At 35.8% G+C, this 14871-nt stretch overlaps 1 protein-coding gene across 25 annotated transcripts in view; it reads right to left on the bottom strand.

Annotated features, from left to right (window-relative positions):
• LOC137251880 (supervillin-like) overlaps positions 1 to 14871 on the bottom strand; it is a 505292-nt gene that overhangs the window by 420121 nt on the left and 70300 nt on the right. For 22 of the 25 annotated variants that reach the window (XM_067786812.1, XM_067786789.1, XM_067786791.1 and 19 more), the window contains 2 exons: positions 9212 to 9723; positions 429 to 1115 (listed from right to left, as the gene is read on the bottom strand). In XM_067786812.1, coding sequence (XP_067642913.1) covers positions 429 to 1115; positions 9212 to 9723 — 1199 coding nt within the window. The remainder of the gene's footprint in view (positions 1 to 428; positions 1116 to 9211; positions 9724 to 14871) is intronic. The other 3 variants (XM_067786814.1, XM_067786810.1, XM_067786811.1) reach the window with 1 other exon arrangement.

Genomic DNA, 14871 nt, shown 5'->3' with positions numbered 1-14871 from the left:
AGAAGTCTTTACACAAAAAATAAAAATATCGAGCCAAGTTTAGGCTTAATATTGATAACAAAATATTATTTACTGAAGCTTAAACTTATAAAACATACTTTAAGGCGGTTAAAGCTGATTTTGAATTAAAAAACACCAGCTTAAGTTGCTTACAAGGTTAAAAACTCGTCTGAAATAAATAAACTATGATCAGATAAGGTGATACACTAGATGAGAGTTAATTTGGCAATATGAGTACATATTTAAAGCATATTTACAAGCGAGATGAGTCATTTATGAGTTGTATGAGTCATATTAGTACACTTTTGCTGCTAGACCTAAAAATATGCTATTTTAAAAGGTATGTAGCATTTCACAGCTCCGAAAAACCAACCACTATAATTAGCCTGCCCAATTTTTATCACATGAAATTTCCTGACTCAACTCACCCAAGGCGGCTGCGCGCAAACGCGATGACTTTGTTGTACGCACATAATGTGGCGAACACGGCGAAAGCGGTGAACGTGCCTGTGCAGCATATGGTGATAAAGGCGCTTGCGCGCCTAAAAGTGGACTTTGTTGCCGTCGTTGTGGCAATTTACTAACGCCTACACTTGACTGTTGTTGCTGCTGTTGCGCATTACTATGTTGATGACTCAGCTGATGCGCGCTTGGTATTTTTGTTGCATGCGCTGCTCGCGATGGTGAAGATGGTAGGGGTATAATAACAAGCGGTGATAATGATTTTGTTCTCGTGCATGCAGTAGGAATGTTAGAATTGTTACTTATGCCATTTGATGTTGTAGCTTTTTGTTTAAGCAAAAATGTTTCAGTGGGCATGGCATAACTGTTATTATAACTTAAATTAGGATTTTTGCTAGTGTTGTTATTATTGTGACTCGTGCTGTTGTTGTGATTGGTCGATTGATTTTGTTGTTGATGTTGTTGACGTGATTGTCGATGTTGTAGTTGTTGTTCACTACATTCTTTTAAATTCGTTGGTGACTTATTATTTAAACTTATTGCGTTTGTTATTGTTGTTGTATTTAATTTCGTATTGGGTGATCGTATACGCGCAGTTGTGTTAGGCTGAGTTTTGTGGGTGTGATTGTCGTATTTGCATTGTTGCAAAGCATCTGTGAGGATGTCACATGGTAGCGTTTTGCGTAGCAGCATGGGAAGGCAATTAAAAATTCGAATAAGAGAAGAGAGCAGAATAAATTTTTGTAGAGAAGAGAAAGAGTTTCACTTTAATTCGAGGAAAAGAAAAACGTATAGGACAAATATATCAAAAGAAATAAATAATATTCGAACGACTTAAATTAAAATACCTAGCAGAGAACAAAAAACTAGCAGTGGTATTTTTTTTAAATTTAATTAATTGAATTATTGTCTATGTTCGGTATTTTAAGAAACGGCTTCAATGAACTTAGTTACTAAAACTATGCTTACCAATCTCAAAACATTTTCGAAAAAATTCGAAAATTCAAAAAAAAAAAATCGAATTTTTTATTTGGAATTTTCTGAATTTTTTGGAGCACTCAGTTTTGTAGCACTATCAATCTAATTCTAACAAAGTACATGTTACAGGTCACTAAAAACTGACACTTTTTAACATTTTTTTCCGAAGGCTGTTTTAGATTTTCATCCATACAAAGTGTGAAATTTTTTTTGTGGAAGAAATTCTGAGCCACTGTACAGAAAAAATTGTGCAAAATCAATGCAAGTTTTGGGGGACCTATAACTTTTACTTTGTAAGACTCAAATTGATTGTGTTTCAAAATTACATACTCAAAAAAGTTCAGAGAACTTCAAATAAAAATTCGAAATTTGCGTAAAATTTTCTCGAATCTTTGATTTTTTCAAAAACGTTTTTGAGTTTGGTTTGCATAGTTACAGTTACAAAATTCATAGATGTTTTTTCCTAAAATGAAAATAAAAAAGAAAAGATTTTAATTGGCGAAATTTTATAAAAATTTTCACTGCTATTTTTCTGTACGCTGTGAGTAAAAAAATTGTAACAACCACGATTTTTAATATTTTAACAGTTTTATTTTCATTTTCATTTTCGTAAATGAAAGACAAAAACTTAAATTAATTGTACAATGGAAACTGTATCACGCCATTTCGAAAATGTTTTCGAAAAATATTGTAAACTCCTAGAAGTTTTTAAAATTGTTTAAATCTTAAAATTTTTTTGGCACGTGCCAGTTTTTTCATCATATTCAATTCAGTATGAAGTTTCGAAAATTTGTTTTTTTTTTCGAAAACGGTGTCGAAATGGGTTAACATAGTTTTCACTTCCCATTTTTTTTTAAACGAAAATAAAAGAAAGTGATACAATTTTCAAAATTATTTTTACTTGCATTTTTTCTCGCAGATAATTTTTTCAACAAAAATATTTGCTAAGGTTTTGCTTTAGTCTATAGGTGAAACTATGCAAATCGAAATATCGAACCAGAGACGTAAAGCTATAGAGAAATCGCCAACGACGGACAGCAGTGGAAAATGTGAAACAGGCGGTAGCCAATTCACCACATTACCTACTTGAAGATTAGCCAAAAACGCGGTGTTTTCGTTAAAAAGTTCACAAAAAAGTTATTGAATACGTAAAAAAACTACGTTACTATTTCCCTTTATTCGTTCTGTTCGCGGTTCTCTATAGTTATACGTTCTCTGTATCGAACTTTGCTTTGTTTTTACCTTTGTATTCCTCTTTATCTTTATCTCTATTGCTATCTGTATTTTTATCTTTAACTTGATCTTTATTGCTATATTTGTCTTTAACTTTATTTCTATCTTTATCATTATTTTCATCGGCATCTTTATCTCTGTCTTCATTTTTATCTTTATCTAACTTTATCTTTTCCTTATCTTTATCAATATCATTAACTTTATATATATATTTATCTATATGTTTATCTTTATCCTTATCTTCATCTTCATCATTATCTTTATATTTATCTTCACTTTCTTTTTATCTTTATTTTTACTTTTATCCTTATCTTTTTATTTTTCTCTCCATATTTTCTATCACATTTCAATACCTATATCAATCGCTAGTTGTATCTTTATTATAAACCTATCGTTATGTCTGTATCTGTCTCTCTTCATCTGCTACATCATCTCAATTTCCATTCTTGATATTTTTCATCTTTATCAAAAAATCTAAATATATACACCTTTCGTTCTCCTTCTCGTCTCCAATTTTGTTTTCCGAAACACCCTAATAAACACAAACTTAAACAAGACTTTTTTAAGTATCAAAAAGTGCACTTAAGTCCGGGTCAACAACAAAGGTAAACAAAGAAAACATATGTAAATATGTAGGTATGCATGTAAATATGTCAACAAGTGACACTCATCTGAGTTGGATGCAAGCCAATTGTCAGCTGGTGACAGTTAAAGCCAATTTTGTATAGAGGAAAGCTTTAATCCGCAAAAGTATGAAAACAGAAATGCATTTGAAGAAAAAGTTGCAATAAATAAACACAAATATTTTGAAATAAATGAAGAAAAAAATTATGAAGAAATTAAAAAAAAAATTTAATAAAACATAAAAATAAAAGCACGCCAGCTGTGAAACATCTAAGTTATTGTAACCTTTATTGATGCGGAAACAATAACATAAAACATATGGCAAGAAAAACAAACAAATTTCTCTTCCAGCTGCAATCGGTCTTTGAATAACTTCTGTACACACACACACACACACATCAACAAATAGGGCATGGGAACGAACGGTCCCATTATAATTTGTTCAAATTATTTTATTAACTTAACACCGTTATCTGTCAAACTGCACGTGGTCAACAGACGACAATGATGACACAGACGACTGTGTGTATGTATGTTTGTGATATAAACAGACATTTGTAAGCAGTGACACACATCCACCGCTAGTAAGGTCACCAACAACTCTCATCACTTGCTCATATTCTCTCTTTCTCAAATTTATTGGAAAACTACAAATCATATGTTTAACCGGTATGCCATTTGCTTTTGACCATTAATCTGGACTTAAGTCGTCAATTCAACTAAATTCAATGCAAAAGAAAAAGTAGAAAATTCGTTTGTTTTTATGGAATTTTTTTTTACTTACATTGGAACAAAAGCAGTTTACCATTTGGCCAATAATCAAATCATTATTCAGTTTTTATTACCGCATTTCCTTTTGAATTGTTATTTCTTTTAGCAGCACATTTTTGTATTTAAGTATAGCGTGTTTCAAAACTGAAAGTTAGTCAGATATTTTCCCAATGATTTCTAAGGCCATATTCGAGCTGTTGGATGGCAAGCCAAAGTTGAATTCAGAGAGGGATTGAAAAAAGGAATTTACGTTTTTCTGGTTACTGCTCGCTGCAGACTTCTGGAATATAGAATCAACCATTCGTTTCAGGAACACAACTTGACTAGGAAAGTATTGGAAAATAAAATCAGCTTAAATGCTATCGCTGGTTGGTTGGTTGGTTGCTGTGCCGCCCGGATACCAAATATCCGAGTCCAGGGCGCCATTTTGATGCACGTTTCTCCTGGAAGCAATTGCTGCTGATATCGTATGGCTAGTCGTACTCCGTTCGAACCATTTGGAGCGGACAATGAAACTGCTGATATCTTTTACAGAGCATTTAGCTATTTCTTTAAGTTCCGGCAGTATATAACTGCCCATAGTAGAAACCTAGTGTGTGCTAGAGCTGGGCATTCACAAAAGTAGTGCGGCACTTTTTCTTTGCTGCCTTCCTCGCCGCAGTTCTTGCAGATGCTGTTAAAAAGGATTCCCATTCCTTCAGCATGCGGTCAGTGTCCCGTTATTGTGGCAGTGTTAGTAAAGATTTCTTTCATTGACCTATTTAGTAGGGTTCTCTTACTGTCGTAATTCGACCACGTTTGCTTGGTTATCTTGCAGGTGTCCGAAGAGTACGATCTGGAGACAGCTAACTCCCAGAATTTTCTCTTAGAAGATACTAGCAAAATTGGGTAAACTTACAGACAGCGATACTCTAAGATGTTCACAGAAGACACCAGCTCCCATACCGCACTCCATTTTGGAACCGGCGATGTAGACTGAATATATATAACTGGATATCGTATAAAATTATGGCGTCCTTCCGGAAACCTGATTTAGAAGGCATCAAGCTTGAAATCATATATCCTTAGTATACAAGATAGGGAGTCAAGAAAAAAAAAAACACTGTCTTACCACAAAAAATCGTTCCCCACGCTAAATTGGTTTCAGAAAAAAAAAAACAATTACTGAGGGGACGAATGGGAAGGAGTCATATTCTCTGGTGAGGGAAAAATAAGTATATTCAATTAAGATCCGTGATGCGTTGTGAGCCCCAAAAATACAGGAAGACTGAGTCACATGTGAGTAAGGGAGTTGGTAACATTTTGTTACTGGAAGGTTACGCTAACAACACCTCCTACATTGCTTCCTTAAAGGCGGCCTTTTTTTCAAGTACTAGAAGGGTAAACGAACACAGCAAACTCAAAGCAGTTAGGCCTAAATCTTTCTGTACTTTTGCGGTTAACCATATATCGCGAATCTTAAGTGGATGTATGTATGTATTTATATCGCAACCATTAGAGAATATGACTCGTTTCCAGTTGTTCATGTTCCGTTTCCATTTTCACGATAACAGCTTAGCGGGAGTTTGCTTTTTTGTGGAAGGAGGGGTTAATTCTAGTCATAGGTAAAACAAAATATTTTTCTTTGAGCGATTATGTACCGTTGAGGTCCCAGTTTTCATGTTTAAACTATCCTTCAATATCACGGAATCTTCTAGAGCAGTTTTAAATTTATTCAAAAGAACATCTTAATGGTATTTCTGTCATCGCGCTGTGGCTTTTTGGTTGAACGCTCCCAGAATGAAGGGATAAAGTCACTATTTCCATATATTTCGTTCAGAATAATTCATTGCTATGTATTCTGCTTATGGTATCTTTAATTCGTGTGATTTGCCGCTTTAATGCAGTTATCTATACTGAATTTTCTTTAAGGCCAACACTATTACTTTTTTTAATATCCTTGCTTTTACGAAAATTGATACGAGACTCAGCTACTTATGGGCATCATCAACAAAACTATCGGCATCATTCTGTATTTCGCACGATAGCTCAGACGGACGAATCATCTTATCGCGATTTCGTCTAGCAATTCTTGTTATCATTTTGGTTCATTTCTTACGTTATGTCAAAGAGAACGAACGTTCGTTTCGCAATAGAGAATGAGGCACTATGAAATATTTACTTTCGTTCTGCATAAGAAAATGTAGTTGATTCCTTTCTAATAGCTCAAATTTTTCAAAGAAATACATTAAATAAAAATAAAATAAAAAAATTTTGAGCACTTCCTTTATATAAATAGACAAAAATCAGCGAAAAATGTCTCTTTATATAAAGACATATTCTTGCTAAACTTTGGTTTTCAAATTTTGACATAGAAATTGGAAAAATATTTATGAGAAGTAAAAATATAAAAGTGGAGCACACATTACTTGGACTGGAAAGTTGGTAGGAAAGGAGATATTATTAGTCAATCAATTGCGCTCCACCGTTATATTTTTATTTCTCATAAATATTTTTCCAATTTCTATGTCAAAATTTAAAAATCAAAGTTTAGCAAGAATATGTCTTTATATAAGGAGACATTTTTCGCTGATTTTTGTCCATTTATATAAAGGAAGTGCTTAACATTTTTTTATTTTATTTTTATTTTCTCCTTTTCTTACATTTTCTCGGTGTCTTAACTTATCTGTTAAATTTTACGCTTGTAGCTTAATGAGAACTTACATAAAAATCAATCCCAAAATTCCATCCGTTCCGTTTGTGTCATCGGCTGTCATCGACCTCTGAATTAAGCTCTAAATTTTTTGCCTCATCGAGAAGTTACTTAAAGCCCGGTTTAAAATATCCAAATTATTATCTAATTTTTTTGATCCGTGCGCCACCTAACGGAATTTTTTTCTCCTTTTGTTCCTTTGTCACGGTGTCTTAACCTGTCTCTGAGGTTTCATGTTTGTAGCTCAATGAGAAGTTACTTTAAAATCGATCTCAAAACACCAAATTTCCAAATTCTTATCTAAATATTTTGATCCGTGTGCCAACTAACGTTTTTTTCTTCTCCTTTTCTTAAATGTTCTCGGCGACTTATCCTATCTGTGAAGTTTTACAGTTGTAGCTCAATGAGAACTTAAATAAAAATCAATCCCAAAATTCCCTCCGTTTCGTACGATTTTTTTAAATATCTCATCCCGTGCGCCTCCTAGCGAATATTTTTGTATCGTGTCATCGAACTCGGAATTAAGTTTGAAATTTCAAGTCTCTAGCTCATCGAGAAGTTACTTAAAAGTTGGTTTGAGGATTTTCAAATTATTATCTAACTATTTCCATCCGTGCGCCACCTAACGGATTTTTCCCTTTTGTTGCATTGTCACGGTGTTCTAACCTATGTGTAAAGTTTCAAGTTTGTAGCTCAATGAGAAGCTACTTAAAAATCGATTGCAAGATTTGTATGAAAAGCGGACAAACATTCAACCGACCTAATATAAAGGAAGTAAAAAAAGAAAACGGTTTGTGTGTGTAAAAAATTTTATTCTAAAAAATATTCGATTAAATTTGTCTGACAGAATGATAACCTGCCGGGACGGGACCGGGATTTCGTTTTTGTGCACGGTATTCGTTCGCAACGGTTTTTTTAGATTTTCCCAGGCGGCTTGATGTGTTTTTAAATAAGTTTTGTAAGAGATGGATTGAAACCAAGTCGAATTGCTACGGAATCTTCCTAAACTGAAGGGAGCCACTTATGTCTGCAAAAAATGCTAATTGATTTGAGTCAAGCTAAAGAAATTTCAGTACTTCATATTAGGGAACTGGTGCCCGGGAAAACCAACTACAGGCATATTTAAATCATTCGGTTTATCGCTTAAACGATAAGCTTAAGCGCTAATGTACAACAATAGCTCCTCTTTCTAATATGGGAGCTCAGCACTTTCTTCTTGAATTAGAAATGAGGAGTGGCTATGAAGTTCCAGCATTAATTTGGGCTATGTGCCGTGCGTATTAATTTGGCCTGCAAAAGCTGTGCGTAACGTTTGAGAAGCATTGTTCGATATTTTGAATATAGCAGTAGCCGTCTCAGCTCCCATTCACGCTCAAGTCCCACGGAAACGAACTGGCTCACTGACATACTTCAAAAGTATTTTGAATCTGTCCGAGTCATTCACATTGAGCAATGTATATGTAATACCAAATAAATGTCATTGTTACATAGATTGATTCTAGAAAGTCAGTTCCTGCATGTCCTTCTACATAGCCTGGTCACAAATAGCTATGGAAATCTCGCCACGCAGCGACATCTTTTATTGAAAAAGTGAGTTTATCAAAAGGTAAGTGGCACGTCCGAATTAAAGATGCAAAACAAAACAAATTGCCTGGCTCAGACATTGAATCACACATCATCTAGCTAAAATCTTTGCTGTCGTTACATACGAAATTGTTTATCTGGCTCTTGTTCATTGCCGCGGGATGCCAGCTAATCCAAAAGAATTGCAGATAGCGTAAATACCGTTAAAACTGTTCATTATACAAAATTGCATTTTTTGCAAAGGGCATCAATTGGTTGAGTGAGTTGGTAGATATAATCGAGGCCCTTATCCTCGAAGGATTCTGACCAAAAATTTAGAAAAGCCTAGAAGGTATATACAGAAAACACTTAACAAATGACAAAACCGACTTCAACTTTTTTATGCAAATCGTAATCGAAATTTCTATCAACTGTTGAGATTTTTCTTAAGAAGAGTACCACAAAAAGGATTAAACGATGCATAGATGAATGTTGTGTTAGGACTCGTAAACAAAAATATTTCTTTAAACAATAAAATTTTAAATTTATAGGAAATAATATGAAAATGTTTTAATGATGAGCAATGTTATAACTTCAACTAAATAATAGTATTAAATTATTAAAAAACAGTTTTTTAACTAACAACAATACACACACAAAAATTTAACACAAATCATGCCAAAATAAATAAGTTTATATGGCTAAAATAAATAAGAACTAAAACAACAAAAACTTTGAAAATTTTAATTAAATTTTTTAAATTTTATAAACCTGCAAATCTAGCAAAATAAAGACGCAATAACTAGAATTACTTAAAAAAATTTGTAGCAAAAACCAACAAAATGTCAAAGTATCAAACCCTCGACAAGAAGTACACTTTAAACTCACCTGCGATGGCCACTTGAACTACACCATTACTGGCACCGCTAGCAGCACAATTCAATTCTGTCTCAGCACCGGCCACACCACCATGCGCCGGTGGACGCAGCTCCGTAGCGGGTGTTGCTGAATTGGTCATTATATCGAGTGGTGATAATTTTATAAGAGTTGATATGTGATCGGCTGATGATGAGGCTGAGCCTACATCCTCGATTGTAATACCAGCAAGGCTGATGTTACTTACAGGAACAGAATAACCACCAATGTCAAACACTGAAACGGGTTGTGGTGGTGGTGATGTTGTTGTGGGAGCACTACTTATACGTCGATTATTATTGGTTGTCGACGCACAACAACCATTCGATGCTGGAGGTGATGATAATGGCGTTGATGAACTTTCACTACTTTCACTACGATTGTTGTGTTGATGTGTGCTACCACGTCGTGAAGGATGCGGTGAACCGTTAACACTATTGCCGGTGCGACCACGTGATGGTGTACGGCTGGGACGATTTATAAATCTGGAAAATAAATAAGGCAACAAATTTAATTCTTGGTTGGTTTTGTTGTTGTTTAGGAATAAATTAAAATAGGTACATATGTAAAGACAAAAGAGAATTTGTCAATGCGTCCCGGGTCGCCGCAGAAGTATATGTTTGGATTTGATGCCATAAGTTGTTTATAAAATCAAGAATATTTGGAATCTCTGTTTACGATAACGACCCTAAAAAAATTGGCTCTAGAAGTATCTTAGAAAGGTTCTAGTTAGATTGTGGCACTAACACAAAAAGTGCGCAAAAGTATTGTTGGAAGTTCGGTCCTAAGACCCCAATAAATTTATGGGTGCCAGCTTTAGATCTTAAGAGAAATTTTCTTGTACTTGTTATTGCTGTTGTACCCGCAAAACACTCGCACAATTGACCCTCGATCCTACGAGCGGACAGTCATGCCCTTCTTCGGCTTGAGCAATTTCGTACAATCTTTTACCAAGCGTAGAAAGCAATACACGATTCCCATTAAAGTCCCTCCATATAAGTTCAGTCTGAAATCACAATTTGATAATGGTATTGACTGGTCGTTTAGCCTTTGCAACTCAAGAGTGAACGGCTTGTACTTCCCTGGTAAGTCGTAGTAAACAACAACAACAACGTCTTCTTCAGTTTTAGCCTAAGGGCATATTCCTATACCCAGCCACATGGTTTTGCCAATCTTTGTTCCATGCTTTCGCTCATCACGAAGGAGGAGGAGGAGGAGGAGGAAGGCAAATAATATGAGGAAAATTTGAGGATGTAGTAGTCCTCGGCCGGAAACGAGTCCGGTACGCTCCCGTACTAGTACCTTCCGATGCCAGCCCGACCGCCTCGAAAATTATTTGTTTTTACCCACCGAACCTAAGAGTCTCTGTAGATATAGTCGCCTTTTACGACACTCATGCTTACCGCAGGCATATTTTAAACCACATAACCCGCTGAGTCACCTAGTCGAATATCAGGATCGCAACATTGTCACCGTATGCCTCAATCTTAAGATTTTAACTAGTGAGCCACAGCAGAAGTGAGACCACCCAATTTTTGGTGTGCCTTCTTCTTCTTCTTGTAGCGATAAAGGCACTCCCCGAAGGTTGTGGGGAGAGTTATCGATCTCGATGGTCCTTTGCCGGGTACAGATCCGGCAAGTTCCGGTTACAAGCACCATTAAGATACTAGCGGGACCAACTCAGGAACGATTTAATATGACCACATTGAGGAACTTGGGGTCGCCCGAGCCGCGCCTGCTAAATATGGCTATGATACATTCATATGTGTTATAGGATTCCCCTCGATTAGGTGAGGATGAGCTATAAAGCTTTGTATTGCGCTTAACAACCCGTTGAGTCCCTGCTTCAAAATGCTTACTTATTACTACCCCAAGCTCAGCTGATATCTAGCATTTGAGATTAATGCTTTCATCCCTGCCCTACAAGAGCGGATTTGTCGAGACAGCTTCGTTGGATTTTTCCCTTAGATATGCCTGTTGTGCCGTAAAGGGAGGCACGGAGAGGAAACTCATCCAGAAGTTCCCTTATGAGTATATAAAATAATGGTAAGTCCCTTCCTGCCCGACCTTGTTTTCCTTTATGTCCCGAAATACGGTAATGACGAATATATGTAGTGAATAATCCGTTTGGGTCTTATGAGAATTATTTCCGAAAATCACCGAAAACTTTTTCCAACACAAGCACTCACATAGTTCTTAGATTGTTCAACACTTTTCAGAAATAATTTCAGTTAAATTTTTAAATATTGCAATTTGTGTGCACTTCTATTACTTTTGTCCGGTCAACCAAATGAATCAAAACACGCTAAGCTACTGACAAGCCCATTCGAAATCGTCAAACGACATTCACCAACGCGTAAACCTCAATGAGCAGAGTGCGCGCTCTCGGCTCGAAACCCCAAAAATAAAAACAACAAGTAAGGAAGGTTAAGTTCGGGTGTAACCGAACATTACATACTCAGTTGAGAGCTATGGTGACAACATAAGGGAAAATAACCATGTAGGAAAATGAACCGAGGGACACCCTGGAATGTGTTTGTATGACATGTGTATCAAATGGAAGGCATTAAAGAGTATTTTATGAGGGAGTGGGCCATAGTTCTATAGGTGGACGCCATTTAGGGATATCGCCATAAAGGTGGATCAGGGTTGACTCTAGAATTTGTTTGTACGATATGGGTATCAAATTAAAGGTATTAATGAGGGTTTTAAAAGGGAGTGGTGGTAGTTGTATAGGTGGTCGCCTTTTCGAGATATCGCCATAAAGGTGGACCAGGGGTGACTCTAGACTTTGTTTGTACGATATAGGTATCAAATAAAAGGTGTTAATGAGTATTTTTAAAAGGGAGTGGGCCTTCGTTCTATAGGTGGTCGCCTTTTCGAGATATCGCCATAAAGGTGGACCAGGGGTGACTCTAGAATATGTTTGTACGATATGGGTATCAAATGAAAGGTGTTAATGAGTATTTTAAAAGGGAGTAATCCTTAGTTCCATAGGTGGACGCCGTTTCGAGATATCTCCATAAAGGTGGACCAGGGGTGACCCTAGAATTTGCTTGTACAATATGGGTATCAAATGAAAGGTGTTAATGAGTATTTTAAAAGGGAGTGATCCTTAGTTCCATAGGTGGACGCCGTTTCGAGATATCTCCATAAAGGTGGACCAGGAGTGACCCTAGAATTTGTTTGTACGATATGGGTATCAAATTAAAGGTATTAATGAGGGTTTTAAAAGGGAGTGGTGGTCGCCTTTTAAAGATATCGCCATAAAGGTGGACCAGGGGTGACTCTAGACTTTGTTTGTACGATATGGGTATCAAATGAAAGGTGTTAATGAGTATTTTTAAAAGGGAGTGGGCCTTCGTTCTATAGGTGGTCGCCTTTTCGAGATATCGCCATAAAGGTGGACCAGGGGTGACTCTAGAATATGTTTGTACGATATGGGTATCAAATGAAAGGTGTTAATGAGTATTTTAAAAGGCCATGGGGCATAGTTCTATATGTGGACGCCTTTTCGAGATATCGCCATAAAGGTGGACCAGGGGGGACTCTAGAATGTGTTTGTACGATATTGGTATCAAATTAAAGGTATTAATGAGAGTTTTAAAAGGGAGTGGTGGTAGTTGTATATGTGAAGGCGTTTTCCAGATATCGACCAAAATGTGGACCAGGGTGACACAGAACATCATCTGTTGGATACCGCTAATTTATTTATATATGTAATACCTGCCAAGATTTCAAGGGTTTTTATTTCTCCCTGCAGAACTTTTTCATTTTCTTCTACTTAATATGGTAGGTGTCACAACCATTTGAAAAAGTTTTTTCTAAAGTTATATTTCGCGTCAATAAACCAATCCAATTACCATGTTTCATCCTTTTTTCGTATATGGTATAGAATTATGGCATTTTTTTCATTTTTCGTAATTTTCGATATCGAAAACTTTTTCGGGCGTGGTCATAGTCGGATTTCGTTCATTTTTTATACCAAGATAAAGTGCGTTCAGATAAGCACGTGAAATAAGTTCAGTAAAGATATGTCGATTTTTGCTCAAGTTATCGTGTTAACCGCCATGCGGAAGGACAGACGGACGACTGTGTATAAAAATTGGGCGTGGCTTCAACCGATTTCGCCCATTTTCACAGAAAACAGTTAACGTCTGTATATGTATAAACCATCTGCAGCACCCGATCTATCAAAGAACATACCGTAAATTTACTACCGGGTAACCTTCGGCGTAAGATATACATACCAACAAGGAAATATGAGAGTAAAGTGAAATAACAAAAACAAACAAACGCATTTTAAACAAACCTACCGCCCAAAAATGTTGATTTTAGGTAGACAAATATAAACATGGCATATATTTCAAAAGGATTTGTAAATTTTTGTTCGACTTATGGCATTAAAAGTATCCTAGACAAATTAAATGAAAAAGGGCGGAGCCACATCCATCTTGAAATTTTCTTTTATTTTTGTATTTTGTTGCACCATATCATTACTGGAGTTGAATGTTGACATAATTTACTTATATACTGTAAAGATATTAAATTTTTTGTTAAAATTTTACTTAAAAAAATTTTTTTTTTAAAGTGGGCGTGGTCCTTCTCTGATTTTGTTAATATTTATTAAGCGTACATATAGTAATAGGAGTAACGTTCCTGCCAAATTTCATCATGATATCTTCAACGACTGCCCAATTACAGCTTGCAAAATTTTTAAATTACCTTCTTTTAAAAGTGGGCGGTGCCACGCCCATTGTCCAAAATTTTAATAGTTTTCTATTCTACTGAGATGAGTGCTCAGGAACCTACATACCAAATTTCATCAAGATACCTCAAAATTTACTCAAGTTATCGTGTTAACGGACGGACGGACGGACGGACATGGCTCAATCAAATTTTTTTTCGATCCTGATGATTTTGATATATGGAAGTCTATATCTATCCCGATTCCTTTATACCTGTACAACCAACCGTTATCCAATCAAACTTAATATACTCTGTGAGCTCTGCTCAACTGAGTATAAAAACATATTATACAAAGTATGTACATACATAATTCAAAAATTTATTTTGCTGTATTAAAACAAACAAACAAAAGTCGTATAATAAAAATACATATATACAAAGATCGGTGGTTAGGTAGGCAGACATAGGCAGGCAAAGAGCCAACAAAGCCGGTCGTTCACAACCAGCAGGTTTAACAACTTGTGGTAATTGTTGTTGTTGCAGCTATTGCGCGCTAGATATATTCGCTTACCAGTATGTGGTGTCTCATTTATTGTTTGAGTGCTCTATTGTTTTTGTTATTTGAGAAGTTATTCACTAAAATTGGGTAGGCATAAGATGCATCTCCTATATAATATGAGCCTATATAATTTTTGGCAAAGGAGAGTTTAAAACCGACAATCGCAATGAGTTGCACACAAATTTAAATGACATCTCAGTAACGGCAGCAAAATTTGAAATAAGTAATTTTTTGGGCATAAACAAAAGGAGAGAAAAATATCCAGCAGGGAATTGAGAGGTCAACCTGAAAAAGATTACCCTAATCCAAATGAGTCGCAAAAGGGTAGTGCCGTGTAATTCTATAGCTGATCTTAAGAAGATATGGCCAGGGAAGGTATTTATTA

Source organism: Eurosta solidaginis, chromosome 5, assembly GCF_040869045.1.
Source record: "Eurosta solidaginis isolate ZX-2024a chromosome 5, ASM4086904v1, whole genome shotgun sequence".
NCBI lineage: Eukaryota > Metazoa > Arthropoda > Insecta > Diptera > Tephritidae > Eurosta > Eurosta solidaginis.
The sequence above is the reverse complement of the archived record's forward strand: the minus strand, read 5'-3'. Positions and strand labels throughout refer to the sequence as shown.